Source organism: Sturnus vulgaris, chromosome 22 (assembly GCF_052056855.1).
Source record: "Sturnus vulgaris isolate bStuVul1 chromosome 22, bStuVul1.hap1, whole genome shotgun sequence".
NCBI lineage: Eukaryota > Metazoa > Chordata > Aves > Passeriformes > Sturnidae > Sturnus > Sturnus vulgaris.
Genome location: NC_142264.1, coordinates 4,703,778 through 4,725,796, shown reverse-complemented (window position 1 = coordinate 4,725,796; position 22,019 = coordinate 4,703,778). Strand labels below are relative to the sequence as shown.

At 45.5% G+C, this 22,019-nt stretch overlaps 1 protein-coding gene across 2 annotated transcripts in view; it reads left to right on the top strand.

Moving 5' to 3' along the window:
• ABL1 (ABL proto-oncogene 1, non-receptor tyrosine kinase) overlaps window positions 1-22,019 on the top strand; it is a 77,080-nt gene that overhangs the window by 43,881 nt on the left and 11,180 nt on the right. The window contains exons 1-6 of one of the 2 annotated variants that reach the window (XM_014873228.2): window positions 713-1,265; window positions 10,235-10,408; window positions 11,250-11,545; window positions 16,609-16,881; window positions 20,733-20,817; window positions 21,190-21,367. In XM_014873228.2, the coding sequence (XP_014728714.2) occupies window positions 1,181-1,265; window positions 10,235-10,408; window positions 11,250-11,545; window positions 16,609-16,881; window positions 20,733-20,817; window positions 21,190-21,367 (1,091 nt within the window). In that variant the 5' untranslated portion in view covers window positions 713-1,180. Of the gene's footprint in view, window positions 1-712; window positions 1,266-10,234; window positions 10,409-11,249; window positions 11,546-16,608; window positions 16,882-20,732; window positions 20,818-21,189; window positions 21,368-22,019 lie in introns of those variants that run through there. The other variant, XM_014873227.2, reaches the window with a different exon arrangement.

Sequence of the window (22,019 nt, the reverse complement as noted above, 5' to 3'; positions counted from 1 at the left end):
ATGAACTCTGCATCCTTGAGCACCTCTTGCTCCAAGCAGCAAAAACACCCCAAGCTTTGGGAGGTGAAAGGGGATTTTTGAGTGGAAAGAATGGCAGTTGTATACATACTCAATATGCTATCTCCATTAGAGAGAGATAGGTAGATAATATATATGTAACAAAAATGATGCTTGTTTGAATAGGACACACACAATAATGCCAGAAAACGCTCTATAAAAAATGCATAAGCAGAGAGCATTAATTGTTGTGTAGCCTTGAGAAACATGCAGGGGAAAAGAACAGTAGATAGTGAGAGAGTAAAAACTTTTGTGCCCTTGTGCCAGAGGAGCGGCAGTAACCACATTAGCCGAAACCTGAATCCCTGTGCCTGCAATTAGCACAGAGCCAGGATCCCAGGGCAGGAGCTGCAGCTCCCCCGCCGTTTTTGTGCCGGGTTACAAACGGGCATCGCTCTGGGGCTGCCTCTGGGCGCTGCCGGGGCGGTGTTGGAGCAGCCCCTCCACGGGGCTGTGAGACGAAGGCGCTTTGCCGAGCGATATCCCGCCTGCACCCCGCCTTCCCTCCGCTCTCCCCAACCCGGCCTGGCGGCGCTGGGAGAGGCTCAGGCAGGAGGAGGTTAAGGAGCGAGGGCGTTGCTGGCCCGCCTGATGTCACGGAGGCCGAGCCGGGGGCCCTTTGTTGGCAGCCGAGCCCCAGCAGCGCCCGGCGGCTGCCGCGCACGGCCGGCACCGCTGACTCTGCCCGACTTACTTGGCTTCGCTTTTTAAAAATTTTTTTTTAACCTTCTTACTACTTTTATTCTTTTTTTTTTCTCGTATTTCCTCCCCTCCTCCCTTCCTCTCTCTCTCTCTCTCCCGCCAAAAGAGTTGGGAAGGAGGGAAGATGGCTGGAGTTAACTCCCCGGGAGAGGAGGTGCGGGGCCCCTGGATTTTCCGCCTCTCCGGCTCGCCCTTGTAATGCTTTTCGGAGCGCTGGATTTCGTCGAATTTTCCTGGATATTTTGTTCTAGGCGTCTCCTGGATGTGTTGTTTTAGACTTCTCCTGGACTTTTTTTAGAGTTTTACCGGATCTTTTTAGACTTTTTTCTCTTTTAGACTTCTAACGGATAATTCCACATAGAAGAAGCTGAAGGAGGGGGGGGGGAAGGGAAAACAGACAGCCGAAGCCAAACTCTAACAAATGAAAATGTTGGAGATTTGCTTGAAATTGGTGGGTTGCAAGTCGAAGAAGGGGCTTTCCTCCTCCTCCAGCTGCTACCTGGAAGGTGAGTACCCACAGGGGCCGGGGTTGGGGATGTGATCCCGATCCCATCACCACCATATCCCGGGCACCAGTTTATCCCTCGAGTGCAGCTTGGGGCCAGGTTTGGGGGGATGTTTGGAGCCGGCCAGGCTCGGGCTGGGTTTTGCCATGCGGGGGTGAAGAAGCGAGCGGTGTCGGCGGCGTGCGGCCCCAGGTGCCTTTCATTAATGCACTTAGAGAGGGAGCGCGGCTCTACCATTTATGGTTGTAAAATGTCAAGTGATCTTACTGCCGAGCCCATAAACAAATCCCTATCTTCAGGCCTCCGTTTTAGTCTTTTTTTTTTTTTTTTTCCGGGGAGGTGGGGCGGGGGAAAATATTCCTTATTTTGGACGTGAAAAAAAAACCAAAAGAAAAAGCTTAAGAAGAGAATTTAGATGAATCCATCGGTGAAATATTTTCAGCGTGCGTTAATACATAATGTGTTGGTCCATTTTGGTTATCCCCCTTCTTAGTGTGCTTTCCACAGGCATTTAACTGAATTTTCTTGCATGTTTGCTTTTAAGAAGTGATTTTTGAGTCACACCCGTGGTTTGTTGTAGACAGTGGGATATTAAACATACGGACTCGACTGGTTTGGATGGGAAGCTTGGGCGGGGGGGGACTTTGGGCTGAGGTCTTGCTTGGCGTGACCTCAAGCAAGATTTTCACCCTGCCGTGGCTTCACACCCTGCCCGTGGATCAGCGCTGTGGTCCCTCTGTTCAGCCTCTTCACTCCCAGGGCTGTGTCCATCCCACACGTCCAGGCTCCTTCAACTTCTTTTGTGTTGCTGGATGTTGTTTCAGTAAAAATAATCCTCCTGCCAGGAGGACCGTGCTAACTCATCAAATCAGAGGCACGAAAGGCAGCAGCTGATTTCCAGGGGCCTATCGCAAGTCGCTGTTGCTCAACTCTCAAATATTCAGTGCAGAAATGGCCCTCGGAAATTCATAGGTTAGGAATCTCAAAATCTACAAATGGCTGCTCGTGGCAAACTCACTTGAAGAAGTTTTGGATCAAGAGTCTGTGTTTATTGGATACATTCAGTGACTCTGAGGAATTTTCTGTTCTCTAAAATCAAAGAACAGTTTCCAGAGGACTTTTTCTGCTTATTTAAAGTTTCAGAAACCAAATGGTGGGCAGATGCATGAGTAATTTTGATGTTTTTATGTGACTGAATTCTTCTGCCATCTTTTAAGTGTACAGAACCTCTGTCTGTGTCCCCTGCCTCTGGTATTGCTCAGGGTGTGTGTGCAGAAGGAGCCCCAAGCTGTGCTGGGCCTCCTGTCTGTGCTGCTGGATCTTTCAACACAGCCCTGGGAGAGCAGGCAGAGCATCTGGGGCCTCGTTTCCCTCTGCAGAAATGAATGCTGAAGGATGATGTTACAAGGGTGTTGCCCTCACTCTTTTTGCGAGTTTTCTCTTTTGTATTCATTACAACCACTCCCCCCCACTCCCCAATTTGCAATGCAATTTCATAATAGGATTAGAGCATAGTTTGACTTGGCTGTATAGGCAGTATGAGTTAAGAATGTTGGACACAAATAATACCGTAGTATTTCCACCTCCTACTTCCCTGAGACTGGTTGCATATTTGTTTTTTATGGTGGAATGGGAATGCACGTTGAAACGACTTTTACTTGATCTCAGTCTCACTTCTCAGCTCAGCATGGGGCAAACCCAAAGCCAGTGTCAGAGTGGATGTTAAAGGTGTGCAGATGTGGCAGTTGGGTCAGACAGCCCAGACATTCCATAATTGATTGGGGAACTCCTGGAGAGCAGGGTGAGATACTCATCTGAGGAAAAAGAAGCTTAAAAAAGGAGGATTTTCTGTTACTCCTTTCTAAACCTGAATAAATTCTTGGGCAGCTTTCATATGAACATTACTCTGAGGTTGAAATCATTGTTGAGGACTCCTCCAAAAAAATGGTGGTGGCTTGTCCCAGACTCCTGAGTTCCAAGAGCACAAGTGAAATCCATTTGCTTGTGTTTCCCTTAAGAATGTAACAAGTTTTTACATACGGATTTGTTATTTTAAGCTTGGCAGATCATGAGGAGGTGGCAGGGTTGTGTCAAGGGTCAGAGACTCTGGATCATTGCTCCTGGATCCCTGTGAACAGCCTGTGATGGCCAATCCATTTCCATGCACCATCCCTCAGCCTCTGAGAAACTTCTGAAAGATTTAATGAGATGATGGTGATATCATTGAAGGATTTAACTCTGCTGTTGTTATTTTAGTTGTATGGAAAGCTGAAAGTTTCTTTACTGTAATAGATCAGGAAACCTTAAGCATAACTGCTTAAAGGCTGGAAGGTCCACGAGATGCTTGGAAAACCAATTGCAGCCAGGAGGATAGAAGAAATTTTACTTAATTCCTTACTTTTGTATTCACATGTTAACAGAAATAATTCAGTTCTTGGCTGATGAATAGCATGGGATGTAACAAAATCAAGTCTATTTGTTGTATTTTTAAACACACTGTTTGAGAATACTGTGCTGAGTCTGGATTTGGTGTTAGGCTGATTTGGTGTCAGGCACATGTGTAGGTGTACATGTCCTTTGACCAGGTAATCAGAAATGTGGTTTTCTTTTCATGGTGGTCCCTTCTGAAAGGCTTTTATGCTCTGTTAGTTTGCAGGAACGAGGGTTGTTTGGAGATGCTCTGTGTGTGGTGTGGAGGGCTGGCAGGTGCTGTGGCCCATGGCCATGTGCTGCTGTCCTGCTCCCTGAAAAAGCTGAAATCTTAATTTGATCAAAAATAAGTTCAAACTGCTTCTAACAATGACTGAGTTTTCATGTTGACGTTTGAGCTGGGCATTTCTTTGCCCTCATTTCTATTCCTACTAGTAAATATTATTTTAAAATGTGACAGATTTGAATTTCTGTCATCTGCTTTATCCTTTCTGCCTTTGCCAAAGTGAGTAATTCCTCACCCACTTCACACCAAGAAAGGGTAAAGAGTAGAAGGGAAGAGACACAGTGAGTACTGCTGCCAATCTGATCAGGAAAACAGAACGTGTCCATGTCCCAAATAGGGACTGAAATAGTCTTGCTGCCTTTTTGGGCTTGGCTGTACCACTGAAAGGCAAAAGCCTTGTTTAAAACCTGTCAGTGTTCTCTGTGAAGCTTAAAAAAGACATTTTGGGGACACTAGTAAAGCCCTTTTGTTTTCTAACTGAAAAGACTCCTGTCCTGCCAGCTGTCAGACTTTTTTTTTTTTCCCCTAATTTATTTATTTTAGCGTCTTGTTACAGCTAGAGTAGACAAGCCTAGAGAGGGAGTGGCAGCCTATACCCATTGCCCTGTTCCTGGAGAGAGATTTTTGTAATGCATTTGGGCACGTATTAAGCCAGACCTAAATTGGCAGCACAGATTCTCATCTGCCCCAGTGTCACTGGGATCAGCAGGCAGGGCTTTGGCCACCCTGTTTAGGAGAGCAAATGCATTAACCTGGAGTTGTTGCCTCCCTTCTGTTTGTTTCCTCTCTTCCTTGGCTATTTTCTGCTCCTCACCTCATGGCCTCTCATCTGCCACCACTCAGATTTCTTGCTGTTATCCACATTTCTGGCTTTGTAGTGGTTTCTTTGTTATGTGCTTGTTCCAGTGGTTCTTATTTGTCCCGTCCTTGTTAAAAAATCTGGGTGATGATGCTTGATACAGTTTCCCATGGGATGTGGTGAGGAAAAGGATTATCATTTCACAGGAAAAGTTGTAACTGTTTTCAGACCTAAAATGGATCATCCACAGATATGTCAGTCCTTCCCTTAGCAGTCTGTGGGGCTACTTAGTAAAACAAGGGAATATAACAGTAAATCTTGGTGATTCTTGGTGCTGTCCCTGCCCAGGGCTCAGAACCAGGCAGATTTCCCTGCTTCTGTTCCTTCAGTAAGGAAACAAAACCAAAAGCTATAAAAGTGAAGTTGTTAGAAATACTGAAGTGTCATTAAAGTTTACTCTTCCCCCTTCCTCTCCCAGAGGTTATTGTCTAAGGTCGGGCAGAACTTAGTGGCAGATTTGAGAGTAAAGTTCAAATTTCTGCCGTACCCACTGTTCCACTCCATCCATCTATAGCTGTGATTATGTGGCTGGAGAAAGATGATGTTTGCCATGTCACTAATGGGTTATAAATGGAATAAACTCAGTGAATGAGCTCAGGTAGCACCTACAGGTCTATGTAAGAGTGAAAAAACCCAGCAAAACAACCCACAAACAAACCAACAAACAAAAACAACAGTAAAAGCCCTGAAATTATGGAATCATCTCTTGGAGGAGTGGGAGATGCAGCATCACCGTGGTGCTCAGACAAGATCCAGCACTGCAGTTGACTGTGAGGGTCTGTTTGAGCCTGGACAATGCAGCAGGAGCCATGGGTGCCCTTGTTCTCGTGCTGGCATTCAGTCTTGGTGCTGAGTATTTGGAGCACTGGAGATTGCTGGTGTCCATGTGGAGGAGGGAGCACAGCAGGAGAAAGGTGCTGAGAGGGGAAATAGGGCAGCACTGCTGGGGAGACTGCCCAGCTCAGGGGAGTGGAGCTGGATCAGCTCTGTGTATAAATGTTTAGAAAGTGGTAATTATCCTCATGCTGGCTCTAAGAAGGTGGACTTTCCAAATATCAGCCAAGAGCAGGAAAACCAGCAATTGCCATTATTGCAGAAGGGTCTGTGGCTTGGGCTGTGCAGTGGGTAGTGGGAGAGGCTGAGCCTGATCTCACTAGAGGGATGATTCTGAAATAAAACATGAATCCTTTCTTCTTTTTTGAAAGATCTGGTTTACAGGTTCTTTAATTTTATATTTAAATCCATATTCCATCAGGCATAGGAAATCTGTGAAGGCCACTCAGGAAAAATACTGAAACAGAGAGGCAGCTGCTCCATCATATGTGCTCAGAGTTGGAAACATTTGGAAGTATTAATTCTGCATTGCTGTTCTGCCATTTATCATAATTTCTTCCAGGGGGAAAGAAGAGTAGAGGGAATGTAGGGAAAGGAGAAGGCTTGGGTGGCATGTGCTGTGCCTCCAAGGAGATTACTAGATGTGTTCTGCACTCTCTTGCTCTACAAACCTTGTGGAAAAAATGCCAGCACAGTTTGTAAGCCCACAGGATGTTTGTTTTGTAGGGAGACAGGAGGTCTCCTCCTTCCCTCGGGACTGCCTTGCAGTCAGCTCTGGAGGAGCCAAGTGTAATTCTGTGCTCCTGCCTGTTTTCCAACCCTTCCCTTACATTGTGAAGGAAATTTGCTTGCGTTGATCTGGACCAGAATTTTTCATATCTGAGAAGTTCTCACACAGCCCCTAGCAATGATTCATGGCTTTGTATGAGCAGTAATGAGCAGGAGATAGTTACACTTAGGAAACCTTTTTTGTACAAGCATAAATACCTTCGGGTAAAAACTTAGTTTGGGGGGGAATGATGACATTCTTTGGGCTAATGCCTCAAAATACAAACTAATGTTGTCTTATTTCAAAGTCTGTGCCACTTTAATTAAGAGTCATCATTTAGTTGATGTTAGTGGAGAACTGAATTACAGTGCTGCTTTAGGACTGCTATCAGGAACCCAGGTGTTATCCAGAGCACGGTGTGATCAGAGTAATAAATTGCAGCTTTGCTGGGATGCAGCACAAGACAAAGTGGATGTGTGGAAGGAACGACAGCACAGCGATAACAGATTGAATTACACTCGCTTCCTGCCCCATCACCGTGCCAGGATGGCCTCCTGGAGGTACAGCAGCCAGGCTGATTTATTAGGAGGAATTTGGCCCACTGAAGATCTCAGCAGTGCTGTAAAATTGTAGTTAAAACCAGCAGTAGGAAGTGAAGAAGCTGTGTGTTGAAAAAGACCCTCAATATGTAGGAGCAGCAATGTCTAATTCCTGCTCTGAAGGACTGGGATGTCTGGGCAGATTTGCTGGAGGATCGCTCAGAGGGATAAACGCTGCTGACAGCCGGCTGTACGTGGCTCCCAGATGGACATGTCCTGTCTGCTTCTCTCGCTTCATGGTTTTGTGTCCTCAGTCTGCTGACAGTCTCCTCTTGGGGCCCAAACCTTTAAAAGTGTGTTTTGTCACGGTCTATCAAGCTTCTGCTACACTCGGGTCACCACAATTCTGCTCTTTCCTTTACGCTCTTCTCCGTGTTGACTCAGGGCCTCGTCCTCCCTTTCTGGACATTATTCAAGCTTCATTCACCACCTTCCCCACCCCACTTGGGGTTCCTACCTTCTGGAAAAACCAGCCCCACTCAGCCCAAGAGTTGTGTCAGGCATCTCCCCGTCATGCTCACACACAGCCTGTGCCTCTGTTGGGGCACCTGTGGCTGCACAGGCGGGTCAGGCTGGGAGAGGCAGAGGGTAGAGCATCCTCTGATTACACTGGGAGACCAGTGTGGTTTTGCAGCTTAGCAAACTCTCGTGTGTGTGTTTGACAGCCCTTGCTCTGGCTGGTCCTGGGTTTGCAGGCGTTGTCACTGAGTCAGTGTCTGTAGGGATGTCATCGAGCAGAGCCAGCCTTCCCCGGCGGCCGTGCCGCAGCCCGTGGGTGTTGCTGGCGGCTGGCACGGTGCTGTCTCACAGCTCAATCCAAGCACATCCCTTGGCTTGTGTGTAATGAGTCAGTCCCAGCCTCGCCACGGCCTGGGCACGAGGGAGGGATTCTTGTGGAGCGCTTGGCTTTGCTCCCACATCCCCATCCCTGTGTGTGCCTGAGCCATCCTCTGCTGGGCTGCGATTGAGCTGGGGTTGGAGGGGAGCCTGCCTTGGATTTCCTGCCTTCCTGTCGGATCAGTGCCCCATGTGGGAGGCATTTTCCTTCCTAACAGAGGTTATGGTCCATCCCACGGAGCAATGAGTGCTGGTTTGTCCAGTGTTTGGGGGAGAGCATCACAGCCCTGCTGCTTGCTGAGGTTGCACGGCTGCCACTTGCAGCTCTGCTGTCTGTTCCAGGTGTTCACTGATGGTTTAACTCCTTGGAGTATCTCCCATCACTGCAGTGTTTGATAAGGGAGCTTAATGGGCGTGAGAGGATCAAAGCGTTTTCATGGTAAAATGATTATAGCTTAATTTCTGAAAGTGGATTTTCTGTTTATTTTCTCATCCTCACTCTTGAGGGAAACCTAGGCTATTAAAATATATTCTCCTGCAGGACACAGGAAGAAGAAGCCAGGATATCAAGGTGCTTTAAAATAACTACCCAACACACTACCACTTTTCCTGACTGTGAAATCATTTAGAAAGTGGAATTATTTAACTGCTCTGATTCACTATGGAAATATATCTCCCTGCAGTTACAGTTTGGCTAGGAAAGCAGGCCCAGCAGTGTCTGTATTTGCTATTTTGCTCACATGCATCATATACATTTTCCAATGAATACAGTAGTACTCATGTACACAAATAACCACCCAGTGAGCCTTTACCATTAAGGATGCCAGATTGTCTTTGGGTAAATAGTGGCCACCACTACTACTCACACTTTCACTATCAAAGATAATAATAGAAAATAATGTGTATTGTTAGGATTTGTGGGATTGAATTTTGGGGGGTTGGTGGGGATTTTTGTTTTAGCGTTTCCCCATTGGGAATGTATTTTGGACATATCCCAATCCATACTAAACTTCCATGCCTTTTCTGGTGTCAGCTGCATCAATTCTTCACTGGTTTACTGGCACATCTTATACTGAATTTCCAGGCCAAACAAATGATAGTGTTCAAACCATGTTTTGATGGGATTGCATCTGTATAGCAGCACAGTGCTACTGAGTATTGAGGGTATAAGAGCAGTACTGTGCTCCCAGGTGAGCTGACAGTCTAGGAGACCCTTGGCATGGGATTCCTCCATCCAAAGCTCTGTCTGTGCAGAGGAGGGGTTCAGCAAACGGGGGCTGATGCTGTGTGATGAAGGGCAGCTCCATGGTACAAGGGCTGCTGTGACAGTGCCATGTTTCTGTCCCCAGAGCCGCAGTGACGCAGTGGTTTGTGTACAGCGCTGTGACCTCGCTCAACAAACTCATCCAGATGGAGAATGACCCTTCAAAATACAAGAGTTTCACAACTTATTGTCCTGGCTCTGTGCCAGTATGGTCAGGCATGATGCTGCCAGCACATCTAGGGCTGGCATGTTAAAGAGTGAGGGGGCACAATTATCTGGAGCATTTCTGCTCCAAACTCTCACGCTCCAAAGTGAAGGACTTGCAGGAACAACTGCAGTAAAATTCTCTGATGTATTGGGACTTGCCTGATACTTACTGAATGTTACATGCCTAATGTGCTGTGGTGTACAAAAAACTTGGGAAGTTGGTTTTTACTCACCTGTAAAGCTCAGTTTTCAAGAATCTCTGTCTTTGTAAGTGTCTCAGGGTTCCTAAAAATGTAGAAGTATGCTCAACACTGCTCTGGTTTGAGAGTGATGGGCTGGAGAGAGGGCAACAAGAAAGACACTGCCTTGTCCTCAAACAAGAAGAGAAATGATTAAAACTACTGTGAAGAACAGAAAGACCTAACTCCTTCTTAAATACCATGTCTTATAAATCTCACCCTGCTTGGCTCCATTTGCTGCACATTCTGGCCATTTCATTTACAAGATAATTAAGGGATTTACCTTTGAAAGGTCCTGGGTTTGTTTTCAAATCTAACCATTCCAGCAGTTAGGTATGAGCCAAAGGATTTACAGGCAGCAAAAAGCCTACGTGAGCTGCATTTATTGGAAGGATGGAGAGGGGCTTTCCCTTTCCTGCATTTCCTGAGAGGCAGGAGCTGGGGAAGCTCTGGAACAGGAGTGTCCTGCCTATGTGGCAGGAGATGTGCATTAAGGCACTGTCCATATCTGTCCTCTGACGTAGCAGGAGCACACGTGTCACAAAACAATGCAACTTAGAAAGTCAGAGCGTGGGGGTTGGCCAGATGGCTTTTATCAGCCAAAATGAACCTGCTTTTTCCTTTCTCTCCCTCTTTCTCCTCCAGAAGCCCTTCAGAGACCGGTAGTGTCAGACTTTGAGCCGCAGGGTCTGAGTGAAGCAGCTCGCTGGAACTCCAAGGAAAACCTTCTCTCCTGCCCCAGTGAAAATGACCCCCATCTCTTTGTTGCACTGTATGATTTTGTGGCGAGTGGGGACAACACTCTCAGCATAACTAAAGGTAAGGTCACCGGCCAGAATTTCACTGGGAGTGTGGGAGAAGGTGCAGGAAGGAAAGTCACTGTGAGATAATTAAGTTTTACACCAAACCCTGTGGAATTTTTTTTTACTGTGGGAAATCATCTTAAACAAATACAAATATTTCGCAAAGTCATGACCTTTCTAAAAGGTTATAACTGTCTTTTTTTATTGCATTGGGCAAGAAACTGTTTGTCAAAACTAAAGTCTCCATTAGAAGCAAGAATTTGAACTGAGAAATTAAACTAAGCTGATTTTGGAGGCTGGCCTCTTATTTTCACAGTTCTCCAAAACACAGTCCCTGTATGAAAAATGACTGTACAGATATAAGGACCAGAAGGATTGAGTAAGAAAACACTGTATGTACTCCAAGTCACATCTACTTTCCTTCCTAATTGAAATTATTTTTTTATTGTTTATCCACTTCAGTTCTTTCCTAGCTCCAACAAGCCAACGCAGTTCAAATAAAATTTGCTGGATTCATTTTTTAAACTCGAGCAGTATTGGAGCTGGTGCAGAGCTGCAAGAGATCCTAAAAATCTGAAGCATGTGACTTTATTTGGCTTGGAGAGGTCCACTCAAGCTTGAAGAGAAACACATGCTCCCTGCTGAGTCAGATACCTATTCTTATAGGAGATTATTTAATGATCTGTTAGGCAGAAAGAACTTATCTTTGTCCTCAGCTCCCGGGCTCTCGCCATGTCTAAACACATTTTCCTTTCCCCAAGGTGAAAAGCTCACACATTTTCCTTTTCCCAAGGTGAAAGGCTCACACATTTTCCTTTTCCCAAGGTGAAAGGCTCACACATTTTCCTTTCCCCAAGGTGAAAAGCTCCGCGTGCTGGGCTACAACCACAATGGGGAGTGGTGCGAGGCACAGACCAAGAACGGGCAGGGCTGGGTCCCCAGCAATTACATCACCCCGGTGAACAGCTTGGAGAAGCACTCGTGGTACCACGGGCCGGTGTCCCGGAACGCAGCCGAGTACCTGCTGAGCAGCGGCATCAACGGCAGCTTCCTGGTGCGGGAGAGCGAGAGCAGCCCCGGGCAGAGATCCATCTCCCTGCGCTACGAGGGCAGGGTCTACCACTACAGGATCAACACGGCCTCCGACGGCAAGGTACGCTCCGGGCTCTGCACACCTGGCTGGCGTTCCCGCTCCGCACGAGGTCGGGCAGAGCCGAGCAGCTCTGAGCGCTGGGCACGGGGCTCGCCGTCTCTAGTTGGAGTCAACTGAGATTCGGACACGGCTGGGGCAAAAGTGTTTCGTTCCCTTAGCAAAGCGTGTGATACAGATCAGCAGTGAAACGCTGTAAGGGAGGAAACAGATCAGGGCAGAATCTAAGAGATCTTTAATAAGAGATTCTGAGGATTCTTGTCCCTTATGTTCAAAAGATAATCTCTGTCAAATCAGAAAAGTCAGTACCTGTTGCTAATAATCCTGTAAATATTAGGGACAGAATGCTTTCTGAGGTATTCTGCAGTATTTTTAACTACTGTTTTGATTTCTCTACAGTATTTCAGCGTGATCATTGGAGACGGGTAGGCACTTTCACTTTTATATGGGCTTTGTCCCCAGTTCCTTCATTTTTTCCCTAGATTGTTGTGTGCTGTAGCAGTGTTGCAATGCTGTGCTTTGTGGATGCTGCAGAGAAATGTTAGCATAAAAGTGTAGTTTTCCACAGAAAATTGTTTTAATTTCATGGAAACATTTCCACTGGCATTGGATTTTGGAAAATGTTGTTTCTTAACAAATCTATTTTAAGCAGTGTCTCTTTAGATCCTGTGCAGAAGTTGAAGTGTGGGTCTGGAGCATGGCTGCTGAGGCTCTTCTTGCCAGCATCTAATAGATGACAGATTCTGTGCCATTAAATTCCTTCAAAAGAAAAAAATGAAAGTAATCAAGTATAGCAGCAGCCTACTGTGCCCAATTTTCCTTTGTCCTATGAGAGCTTTAGTCTTCTTACAGCAATGCTGACAGCAAAATCTTTAGTATGAAAATACTGGGAACCAGTACACCACGTTTCCTATTTATCAGACCCAGCACTCTAAAACCTCCAATGAGATAACCAGATTTTATTCAGTGATGAAATACTTCTTGTCTGCTTTAGCAAAGGGGTTGTAATTGAGACAATTCTGACCATGTTATTTAAGGCAACATATTTCTGACTTAGAGCATTTTGATTCTTCCTTCTCCCTCCCATGTCGACACTCTCTGTGGTCAGCATCAACTCTGTGAAGTGCTGACATACAGCATACTTGAAGGACTAAATGGCAATCTGGAATATTATTCCACCTCCTGTCTCTGTAGTGGATATTCCTTCTATTCCCATAGATGCTGGCAGATGAGCAGTGCTCACATGTGAACATTTTGAACCCAGGGCTCCTTGGGTTGGAGTCAATAAGCATGTGTCCGTGAGGAGATAGCACATGTTCTCCATTTGAGCTGTAATAGAGTTTGGCATATGAAGGCTTTCATCCCAGCAGAGCTGTTTTTATCCCAGAAAAACAGTTCTGTAGAGCTCCAGTAATCCATTCAGGTCTGTGTTAGCCAGGTTAACTGTTTGTTTTCCACAAAGTTGCTTGCATTGGTGTTTTTGAGAAAAAAATGCAGGTTGGAACAATTCACTGAAGCAGATCTGCAGCTCATGGTAGTTGGAAATACAAAAGTGAGCAGCAGCAGTGACCGAGACCTGTGGATTTTGGGCGTTGCAGAATCAGGTAAAGAGGTAGGCACAGTCCTCCTGGTGCTGTGCCAAGTGCCAGCATCCCTGCAGAAGGGGCACTTGGCCACGTCCATGCATCATGTGCTGCAGTTCACAGCCTGGCAGTGTTGAACCTCATCGGTTTCAATTTGCGTTAACGAGCCGGGCAGCGAATTGCGACATCTTAGCGACAGATGTGCTGCTGGGCTGGGGACACTGTGCTCTTCCAGCACCCTGTCCCTGGCTGTCACAGCTGAGGAGCTGGGAAGAGAAACAGCCAATATCCCTGTTTGTCCCTCTGTGGAATGGAGGCAGGTCCTGCTCTGAGCTGCTCGTGTCACACTCTATTTATTACCAGCTTCACAGCAGACCGTGGCTGTGCTGGAGGAGAGCTCTTACCTTCACTGCCCTGAGCACCTGGGGCCCTCCCAGCCTGCTGTATCATTAGTCAGCCTGTCCAGGGAATTTAATATCTCCCACTGCTGCAGTAAAGATGAATGGCTTTGGTGGGATCATATCCTGTGCCTGACAGAACACACTTCGGGAGAAGGAGGCATTAGAGGAACATGTGGAGCAGCTGCTGCTCAGCACAGTGGTGTGTCCTGCATTGCAAAGCCTTACCCAGACTATTTTCTGGGGGGAAATTGAAGGTACTAGAGAGATCAGAGGTTTGTACATCTTAATTTTAGCACAAATTGTATTGAATGCATTGGCATTCAACAACTTTAAAAAAATTCCTCTGAGAATATTTTTTTATTTCCCACTTTAATGGGTCATATTTTTCTGGACCACCCTCTAATATTTTGTTTTGTTGGTTGGTGTTTTTTAAAGGAAGGTATTAAAAGTGACCTTTCTTGATTTGGCTGGCACAGTGCAGCCAGTCATCTGGTAAACCACTTCCGTGGTACAGAGGACTTTGTTTTCCTGACTTGATAGTATTTGAGGGGAAGCCTCCTATTGAGTAACCCAACTGAATAAACAGTCTTGTCCAGCCAGTTCTTCAAATCCTGCTGTCCTCAGCAGGAAGGAAGCAGGACTGGGGTCCTGCTTGAGTCTCTTGGATCCTCCAGTGGCTGAATTGGGTGCAGACTTGAACCTTGATGGATTTTTTGGTGTGGATGTTCAGTTTTGTCTGCTGAGTGGGGGGCGGGAGTGCCATTGGATTCAGGATGTGCTGAGGTTAGCATGGGCCAATTTAACCACCTGTATAAAACACCCCAGCCAGGAAAAAGAGATGTAGTCTGGGGGCAGAAATGCAGATGAGCAGCCCATTTTTGCAAGCAGAGCCCCTTGGAACAGGAGTGGTGTTGATGGTTTGTTTGATGCTCAAAAATTGACCAAATAATGTCTCAACAGCATAGCCAGGAAGTAAACTTGAATCCCTACAAAACTCAGGTGCTGGGTCTGTCACCTCTGTGAGGGTACAAGTCAGCAGCACCACATGGTTTTCTTGGTTTCTTTTTGGGTGTCATCAGTGAGAGGTTAGAAAAAAACTGGCTACAGAAAAAACATGTTTACTGGTGGAAGTTTATCTTAATGTAAATGGAAAACTTAATGAGTGTTAAAGCATGGAGTGTTGTTTCTGTGGCTTAGACAGGGCAGTCCTGTTCTGTCCTCATCCTGCTACAGGTTTTCTCTGAAATCTTTGGCCATTTATTTAGCTTCTTTCTCCTTCTATAACAGGATCATACAATCTGTCACACTAAATACAGATATCTCTAGTTTTCATGAGATACAAGTTGTCATAAAACCATGGGGGAGCTTCTTTCTCCATGCCTCTCTAATACTTCCAAGTAATCCTGGAGTTCAGCTTTTTCTACATCCATATTTTTAGATTTTAATTCTCAGTGTAGCATGGGAACTGCTCATACCACTGCAAGTACTTCAAGTCATTCCCAAACAGTCATGGCTTGTTTTAAATTGTGGTTGTACTGGCTAACACTTGGTCACTCACACCAAGCAGTTGTAACAGCCTCTTATGTTGTCACTTTTCCATTCTGAGAACATCTGGTTTTAAGGTGATTTCACCTGCTTGATCGTGAAAAGTGCTGTAGGTTTTTGTAGGGTTTTTTTTAGCCGTGGTGTTGAAATGAGATTTGGCCCAGTTACTTCACCAGAAGAATATCTGATTCATTTTGGTAGAGAGTTGTGAACATGCTCCCCCAGAGATTGCCATTATTTTCCAGTATGCATTAAAAGGACTTTAGTCGAGTTTGAGGGTAGTTTTGTCTCTTCCTGCAAACACTTTTTTCTCTTGCAAGTGCTTTTTCATTCGTGATACTCTCTTATTGCTGGAGCTTCACAGATGCATTTATTTTTCCATCCAAAAATTCTGTCTAGGTGGAAGAAGCAGAATTTTACCCTAAGTCTGGGATTTTTGGATGCCTGGCAGCCCCATCAACTTCCCAGCCTCCTGAAATCCCAAACAGATGGCCACTGCACATGCAGAAACTGTTGACTGTACATCCAGCGTGTCAGAAGCATTTGGGAAGTCTGATCATAGCTGCTGGCATGTGATGTGAGCAGTAGGACTAGTGTGTGGACTGGACAGGAATTTGGGTGGCCAAACCAAACCAAATGGTGATGTTCTTCCTGCAAGCTTGTCTCTTGCCAGACTAAAGTGAGAAATGGAGCTCTTCCATCTTCTGTGTTGTAGGCTAGACTATGATGCAAAATGCACATTGATAAAAAGATTTCTCCCTGTCCTTCAGGTGTAACCAGCACTTTTCAAATAATTCCTAGCTTTTTTCACCTTGCCTGGCAGAAGATTGGGCTTGAGGATGAAAACTGGAAACGCACAGCTCTGGTGGGAGGGAGTCAGTTGTCCATTATCTTTAGCAGGATTTTAGGCTTAAAATGGATCTTCTGTATAAATGTTAAGAAGGTAACAAATATGGGTTATCGTGCCTCGCAGCAGGTTTTCATTCAGTGGTAATGATTTTCCTTCTGTGCTATTGATCAGTGTCCATCACAGGGATGGAGCAAACCAGCTCCTCACTTCATGCTAAACCTCAGCTGAAGCTCAGGCCTAAAGCAGGGAAAACTCTGGTTTGCCAGTGATGCTTCAGGGAGAATTTAGGCAGATGAAAATGTCATAACCCAAACAGTAACAGTTGAAGTTGAGGCACTGAGGCTGACACCCCTCCCATACTCTCCAGGAAATGTCCCACTGACCAGTCTTTTTAAAAAAGACATCTCAAGCAACAGCATGCCAGTCTAGTGCTATCTGCAGCTGTTTCTGCCCTGTTGTTTTGGCAAAGTGCATGTATTTTCTCCTCAATCCATGCCTTTCCCATGTAAGCATTGATTGTTCCAGGCTGTGGAGCTGGTTACAGAGCTTGTGGAGCTCACAGTTCCATGCTTTGAGTAGAAACAACCCCACACTGTGCTTTCACAATCTCATGATGCAGTTCCTGTGTACGAGCTCTCCGAGGGGCGCTACCTGAACGAGTTTTCCCCTTTCCCCTTTGCTTCCCAGCTCTATGTGTCTTCAGAGAGCCGCTTCAACACCTTGGCAGAGCTGGTCCATCACCATTCCACGGTGGCAGATGGGCTCATCACCACTCTGCACTACCCAGCACCCAAGCGCAACAAGCCCACGATCTACGGCGTGTCCCCCAACTACGACAAGTGGGAGATCGAGCGCACCGACATCACCATGAAGCACAAGCTGGGTGGAGGCCAGTATGGAGAGGTGTATGAAGGAGTCTGGAAGAAGTACAACCTCACAGTGGCTGTGAAGACTCTCAAGGTAAGGCTCAGAGCGCTCCTCGTTCAGCTGAGAGCAAGTTCAGGCTGGCTTCCTGCTCTCTTCAGTTGTAGTTAGTTATTTGCTGTGATGGCAGCCCTCCCTTTGAGTGCTGTAGGCTGGAAATAAGAGTATTTTTAAAGACCTTGATCCTCTTATGGTTTATGTGATACCTATAACACTTGTATCTAAACAAAGGAGGATGTTAACAGTGCAGTTTTTACTGGAGAGTGGATGAAACCGTAGAAAAGTAAATAGTGCTGCAGTGTCTCGATTTCAGGGTGTGGTAAAGGTGAGCTGTTCACGGATGAACACACCAGCACAAGCTGGTGTATTAAGGAAGATTGTGGATCCTGAGTCAGTCAACATAAAATTCAAAGGCTGTGCTTCAGGGAGGCTTTACATGTTTTGATTTTCTGTCTTATGTGGCGTCTTTCCCAAAAGACAAACTCGTTGTGTACCTGGAAGTCTTAGGCAACTGTTCACAGCTGCTTCTTATCAAAAGACACAAGAGGAGGAAAAATGGTATGCAAGCTAAGGTATATTAAAATTCATAAGTGGCTTTAATGAAGAACTGGATAATCAGTTCTGTTTCTGGCTCTGCTCCCTGATTTCTGTGTCTTGGTTTCCTTGTCTCTTGAAATGCAAATAGTGCTCTCTGAGTTCATAAGGTCATTGCTTAATTCATCTATGTTTATAAAACTGTCTTGAGATCTTCTGGCACCATCTGCACACATTGCATTTGATTGCTTAATAGGAGTTTATGCGAACTTGACACCATGTTCTCTCTCCTCGAATAGGGACGTGGTTTGGTCTTGCAGAAACAAACAGAACCTAGGGTTTCGTTTGTTTCCTTTTGGTTTTTTTGCAATGGAAATTTTGAAGTGGAGAGAACTGTGTAGATGCCTCAGTGTCAGGGGAAGAACCTTTGCTTGGTTTGGGGAAAATATTTCTTCCTTGCTCTCCGAGCAGCGGCTGCCTCAGTACTTCTGGGTTGCCATGGCTGCAGAAAGTATTTTCATTTTGGCCTTTTCTGTACTCTGGAGGTTCCTGCTGCTGCTCCCAGCGGGGGAGTCCAAGTGCTGCTTGCACAGGGAGCGAGTGACATCTAGTGTTGTGACATCTAGTGTTGTGACATCTAGCATTGTCCCTGCTCGGGATGGCTGCGGTGCAGGTGAGCTGGGATGTGCCCAGGTTCAGCAGAGCACCTGCCCATGCTGAGGAGAGCTCAGCTCTTCCCTGGAGCACAGCCTGCAGTCACATCTTCCTGCTGCTGGCTGCAGTGTGAGGATTCCTGATGCTTTCAGACTTCCCATCTTGCCCCAAACTGAAGTTGTTGCTTTCATTCTCTTCTCCTTGAAACCCATCAACAAAGACAAATTGCGTGTTATCCCATCAAATCTGTTTGTGCAAAGGAGAAACCTTAATACAGACCATGCCTGTTTCAAATAAATAAATATTTAATGAAACACGACTAAAAGTGGTTCATAATGTAGTGTGGAGCAGCATGTTCCACTGGGGAGTGTAAGAACAACCAAGAAGAGAGTTGAGAAACACTTCAACCTGCAATTATGCATGCTAAAACCATCCTTAAAAGCAAATTTATAATCCACCTTCTTTAAATCCATTAGTCTAGTGCCTGACAGGTGGGATTATAGCTTTCTTCAAAGTTTTGGGAAACATTTTAAAATCACATTTATATCCTAGTTCTGCTGGGAAAAACAAGCCTTTTGCAGCTTCTGCCCAAATCTTCGGATGACTCATTTTATTTTCCTTTGAGAGAATGTTTTTCAAAACTTTGTATGATTCTTCTTGCTCCTTCCCCATCTACCTCAGATATCTCTACAATAAAGATAAAGGAGAGGGAAGACTAAAAGAGAGAGGAGAAGAAAAGTCCTTCCAGCATCGTTTTGAATAATGATGCTTATGAACACCCATTTGTTGTTCAGTTTTCTATCAAGTATCTAAAGATAGCACATGGCTGGCACAGAGCAGGAGAGTTGATCGAAGCAGCACATGCAGTTCCTCAGTGTTTAACTGGAGAGGGCAAGACTCTGTTATGAGATGTTGCCTTTTAAAATCCGTCCCTGGCAGTTGTGTGAGTTGCACAGGACACGGAATTTATCGGGGTCTGTTATAAAGGGGCACGCTCTGAATTTGTGTTTTTCCCCCCAGTTGGACAGGAGCACAGGGCAGTGGCTGTGGGGACAGGGAGCTCTGTGCCCTGCACTGGACCAAGTGCAGCCAGTCGTGACTCTGGCCACAGCTGGTTCTCCTGAGAGCCATTTAATGGCTGAGCTGCTGTGAGCTGGTCAGCTCAGCACATTTCTTACTGCTCACCTCGGCTCTGCTGCCCCTAGGGCTGCCTCTGCTTTTTCTTTGGGTTTTTTTTTTTCCTCTCGCCTTTATTTTTTCACCAGCAGAGAAACCTGTGTTTTAAATTAGGCAACATGTAACCCTGGCGTCCCTTAATGCCATGGCATGGCCCTGTGCTGTGCTGGGAAAATGCTGGACAGCCAGAACTGTTGTATTTCTGCCGTGGTTTAGCATAATGGGAGCTGGAAGCCAGTTAAAGCTTGGTCCTTTCCACGAGATCAGGTTTTCAGGGAGGTCATTGCTACAGTGGTTCTCTGTATGTGTCCTTCCTATTAATATGGTCACTGAGAGGTAAGAAATTTCAAACTGTGGAGCAGCTATGCAAAGGACAAACCTTCCAAGATTTGTGTAGCACGAATAAGACAAAGGCATATTTAAGATAATTTTGCAACCTGGATTATTAACCCAGTTCCCTTTGCCAAAGAGAACAGTTTAAGGTTCTGCTCACAAGGACCTTTGGACTATTAGTTTTGACAGTGTGTTGAGCAAATCGCAGCTGTCAATCGAGCTAATTGGCAATGAATAGTAAATGATTGAATGGAAGTGTTGGAAAAATGTTCTCAGTGCTAAGTGCAGAGCAGGGAGCTGGCTGGATCTCACAGTGGCAGCCCACTGTTATCGTTCTCACCAGCAGCAGTAAATCCTTTCCAATCCTTCCCTAAAACACTTTGTCCATGTAGCCTGTCAACATTAATCCATCATTGAAAAAAAAATCTGGATATAGAAAAAAACCATTGCTTTAGGAATAGATCTGTATTTTTGCTCCACTTCGAAATGACCTTCCGGCCATTTGGGGCGTATCTGCTTCAGAAAAAGATGTCTTTTGACCAAGATTGTATCTTCCTGAGTTTTGTGCTGTGCCAAGTAACTTTATGGCACCCAGCAAATTGGTAGTGACACGTCTGCCCAGAATGGATACGTCATGGGTCAGGCTCTGAATGCCAGAAATGAATTTTGAAACCTTAGGCTTTCAGTCACACAGCGACTGCCATCAGTCGTGCCTCCCTGCCTGAGAGAGGGGATTTCTTATTCCTGCCCACTGAACCCAAGGGCCTGCCTTTCAGCAGCCTCTCAAGCATTTGATTGTGGTGTATCCTTTCTTTTATATTCGTTCTTGTTCCTTTTCTGTACTTTTTATTTCACGTTATCTTTTTTTTTTTTCCCCTGTTAGGAGCAAGCTTCTATTTCCTTTTCAGCTCCTGAGCATTCTGTGAGAGACCCTTCACAAAAGGGATATGGATTTTCTTGCCCCAGAAAGCTCAGCTAGTATGAAAATGACAAAAAAATGTATTTTTAAAATCATACAAAAAATTAATGTTTGTAACTCCCTGGCTTTGTGTTGTGGCTACAGGGAAAAATTACTGTGTGAGAGCTGTGGCTTATGTTGTCAGTTTGCAGTTCTTTTTGCGTCCTAATGTAAAAATCTGTTTCTCCTCTGTGTACACTGCCTTTGCCAAAGCTTTGCAATTGTTCTGCAGGAGGATACCATGGAGGTGGAAGAGTTCTTGAAAGAAGCTGCAGTAATGAAGGAGATCAAGCATCCGAACTTGGTGCAATTATTAGGTAAGTGATAAATACCAAGCAGAGGGATTTGAACTAAACCCTTGTGCAGTGATATGGATGTTAAGGAGCAGATAAGCTGCTTACCATACCAAGGCTTTAAATACAGACACTTATTGTCTGGAAAAATTCACAATTTGTACCACTAATACATGATTTTTAATGATCTCGTCTCCTTAATGTTTAATTTGCCAGAGCCTGAAGCAGAAAATTAAACCCCTCTATTAACCACTTCCAAGCAGAATCCATTCTTTCCACAAGCCCCATTTTTCTGCCTTCTGGAGGCAGAATTTCCACAAATTGCCTTTGAGGATGAAACCTGAAGGTTCACTGATATTCTCCAACATTCATTGTCAACTTTATGTTGTTCCCCAGGGGTGTGCACACGGGAACCTCCTTTCTACATCATCACAGAGTTCATGACGTATGGGAACCTGCTGGATTACCTGCGGGAGTGTAACAGGCAGGAGGTGAATGCTGTGGTGCTGCTGTACATGGCAACTCAGATCTCCTCAGCCATGGAGTACCTGGAGAAGAAAAACTTCATCCACAGGTAGGAAGGACAGTGGGCACCCTTGAATCTCCAGCACAGAACAACCCTTGATGGATTTTTCTCCCTTTCAGGCTATCACAGCATTGATTGCTGTCATATATTTAACACACTGGTGCAAATCTGGCACAGTCTATTAACCTGTCCAAAGGATGGGTTTTCTCTCAGTGCTTTTCTCTTGACTTTGAAGTAGGTGCAGCTGAAAGACACATCAGTACTTACGTATTTTGGGCAAGGCCTTAAATGTGAATTTAAGCCCAAAGTAATGGACTTCTAATGGACCAGATAAGACACTTCCTTGTTTCTAACAGCCTTTCATACCAGCTGCAGTTGGTAATGCTGGATGTGTGCAGGTCCCCACAGCAGAATCACCCTCTGAGCACTGCCTCAGCCCCTGTTCTTTCTTGTTTACTTCACTTTGTTTTCCACTGCAGGGATTGTTCCATGCTATTGTCCAGATTGTGTATTCACTTTAATAAGCATCTCTGCTGTCTTTAAAGTCTCAGGGACTCTGACCTTTAAAGTGTGCTGCAATTATGGCTGGAGCTTTGCGTTCCTTGTCTGCAGAAATGGGCTCCTGGCAATGTAATGACACATCCTGCACCAGGGCTCCAGAGTGCCTGAGCTTTGTACAAGATGCTCTCAGTGTTGTAGC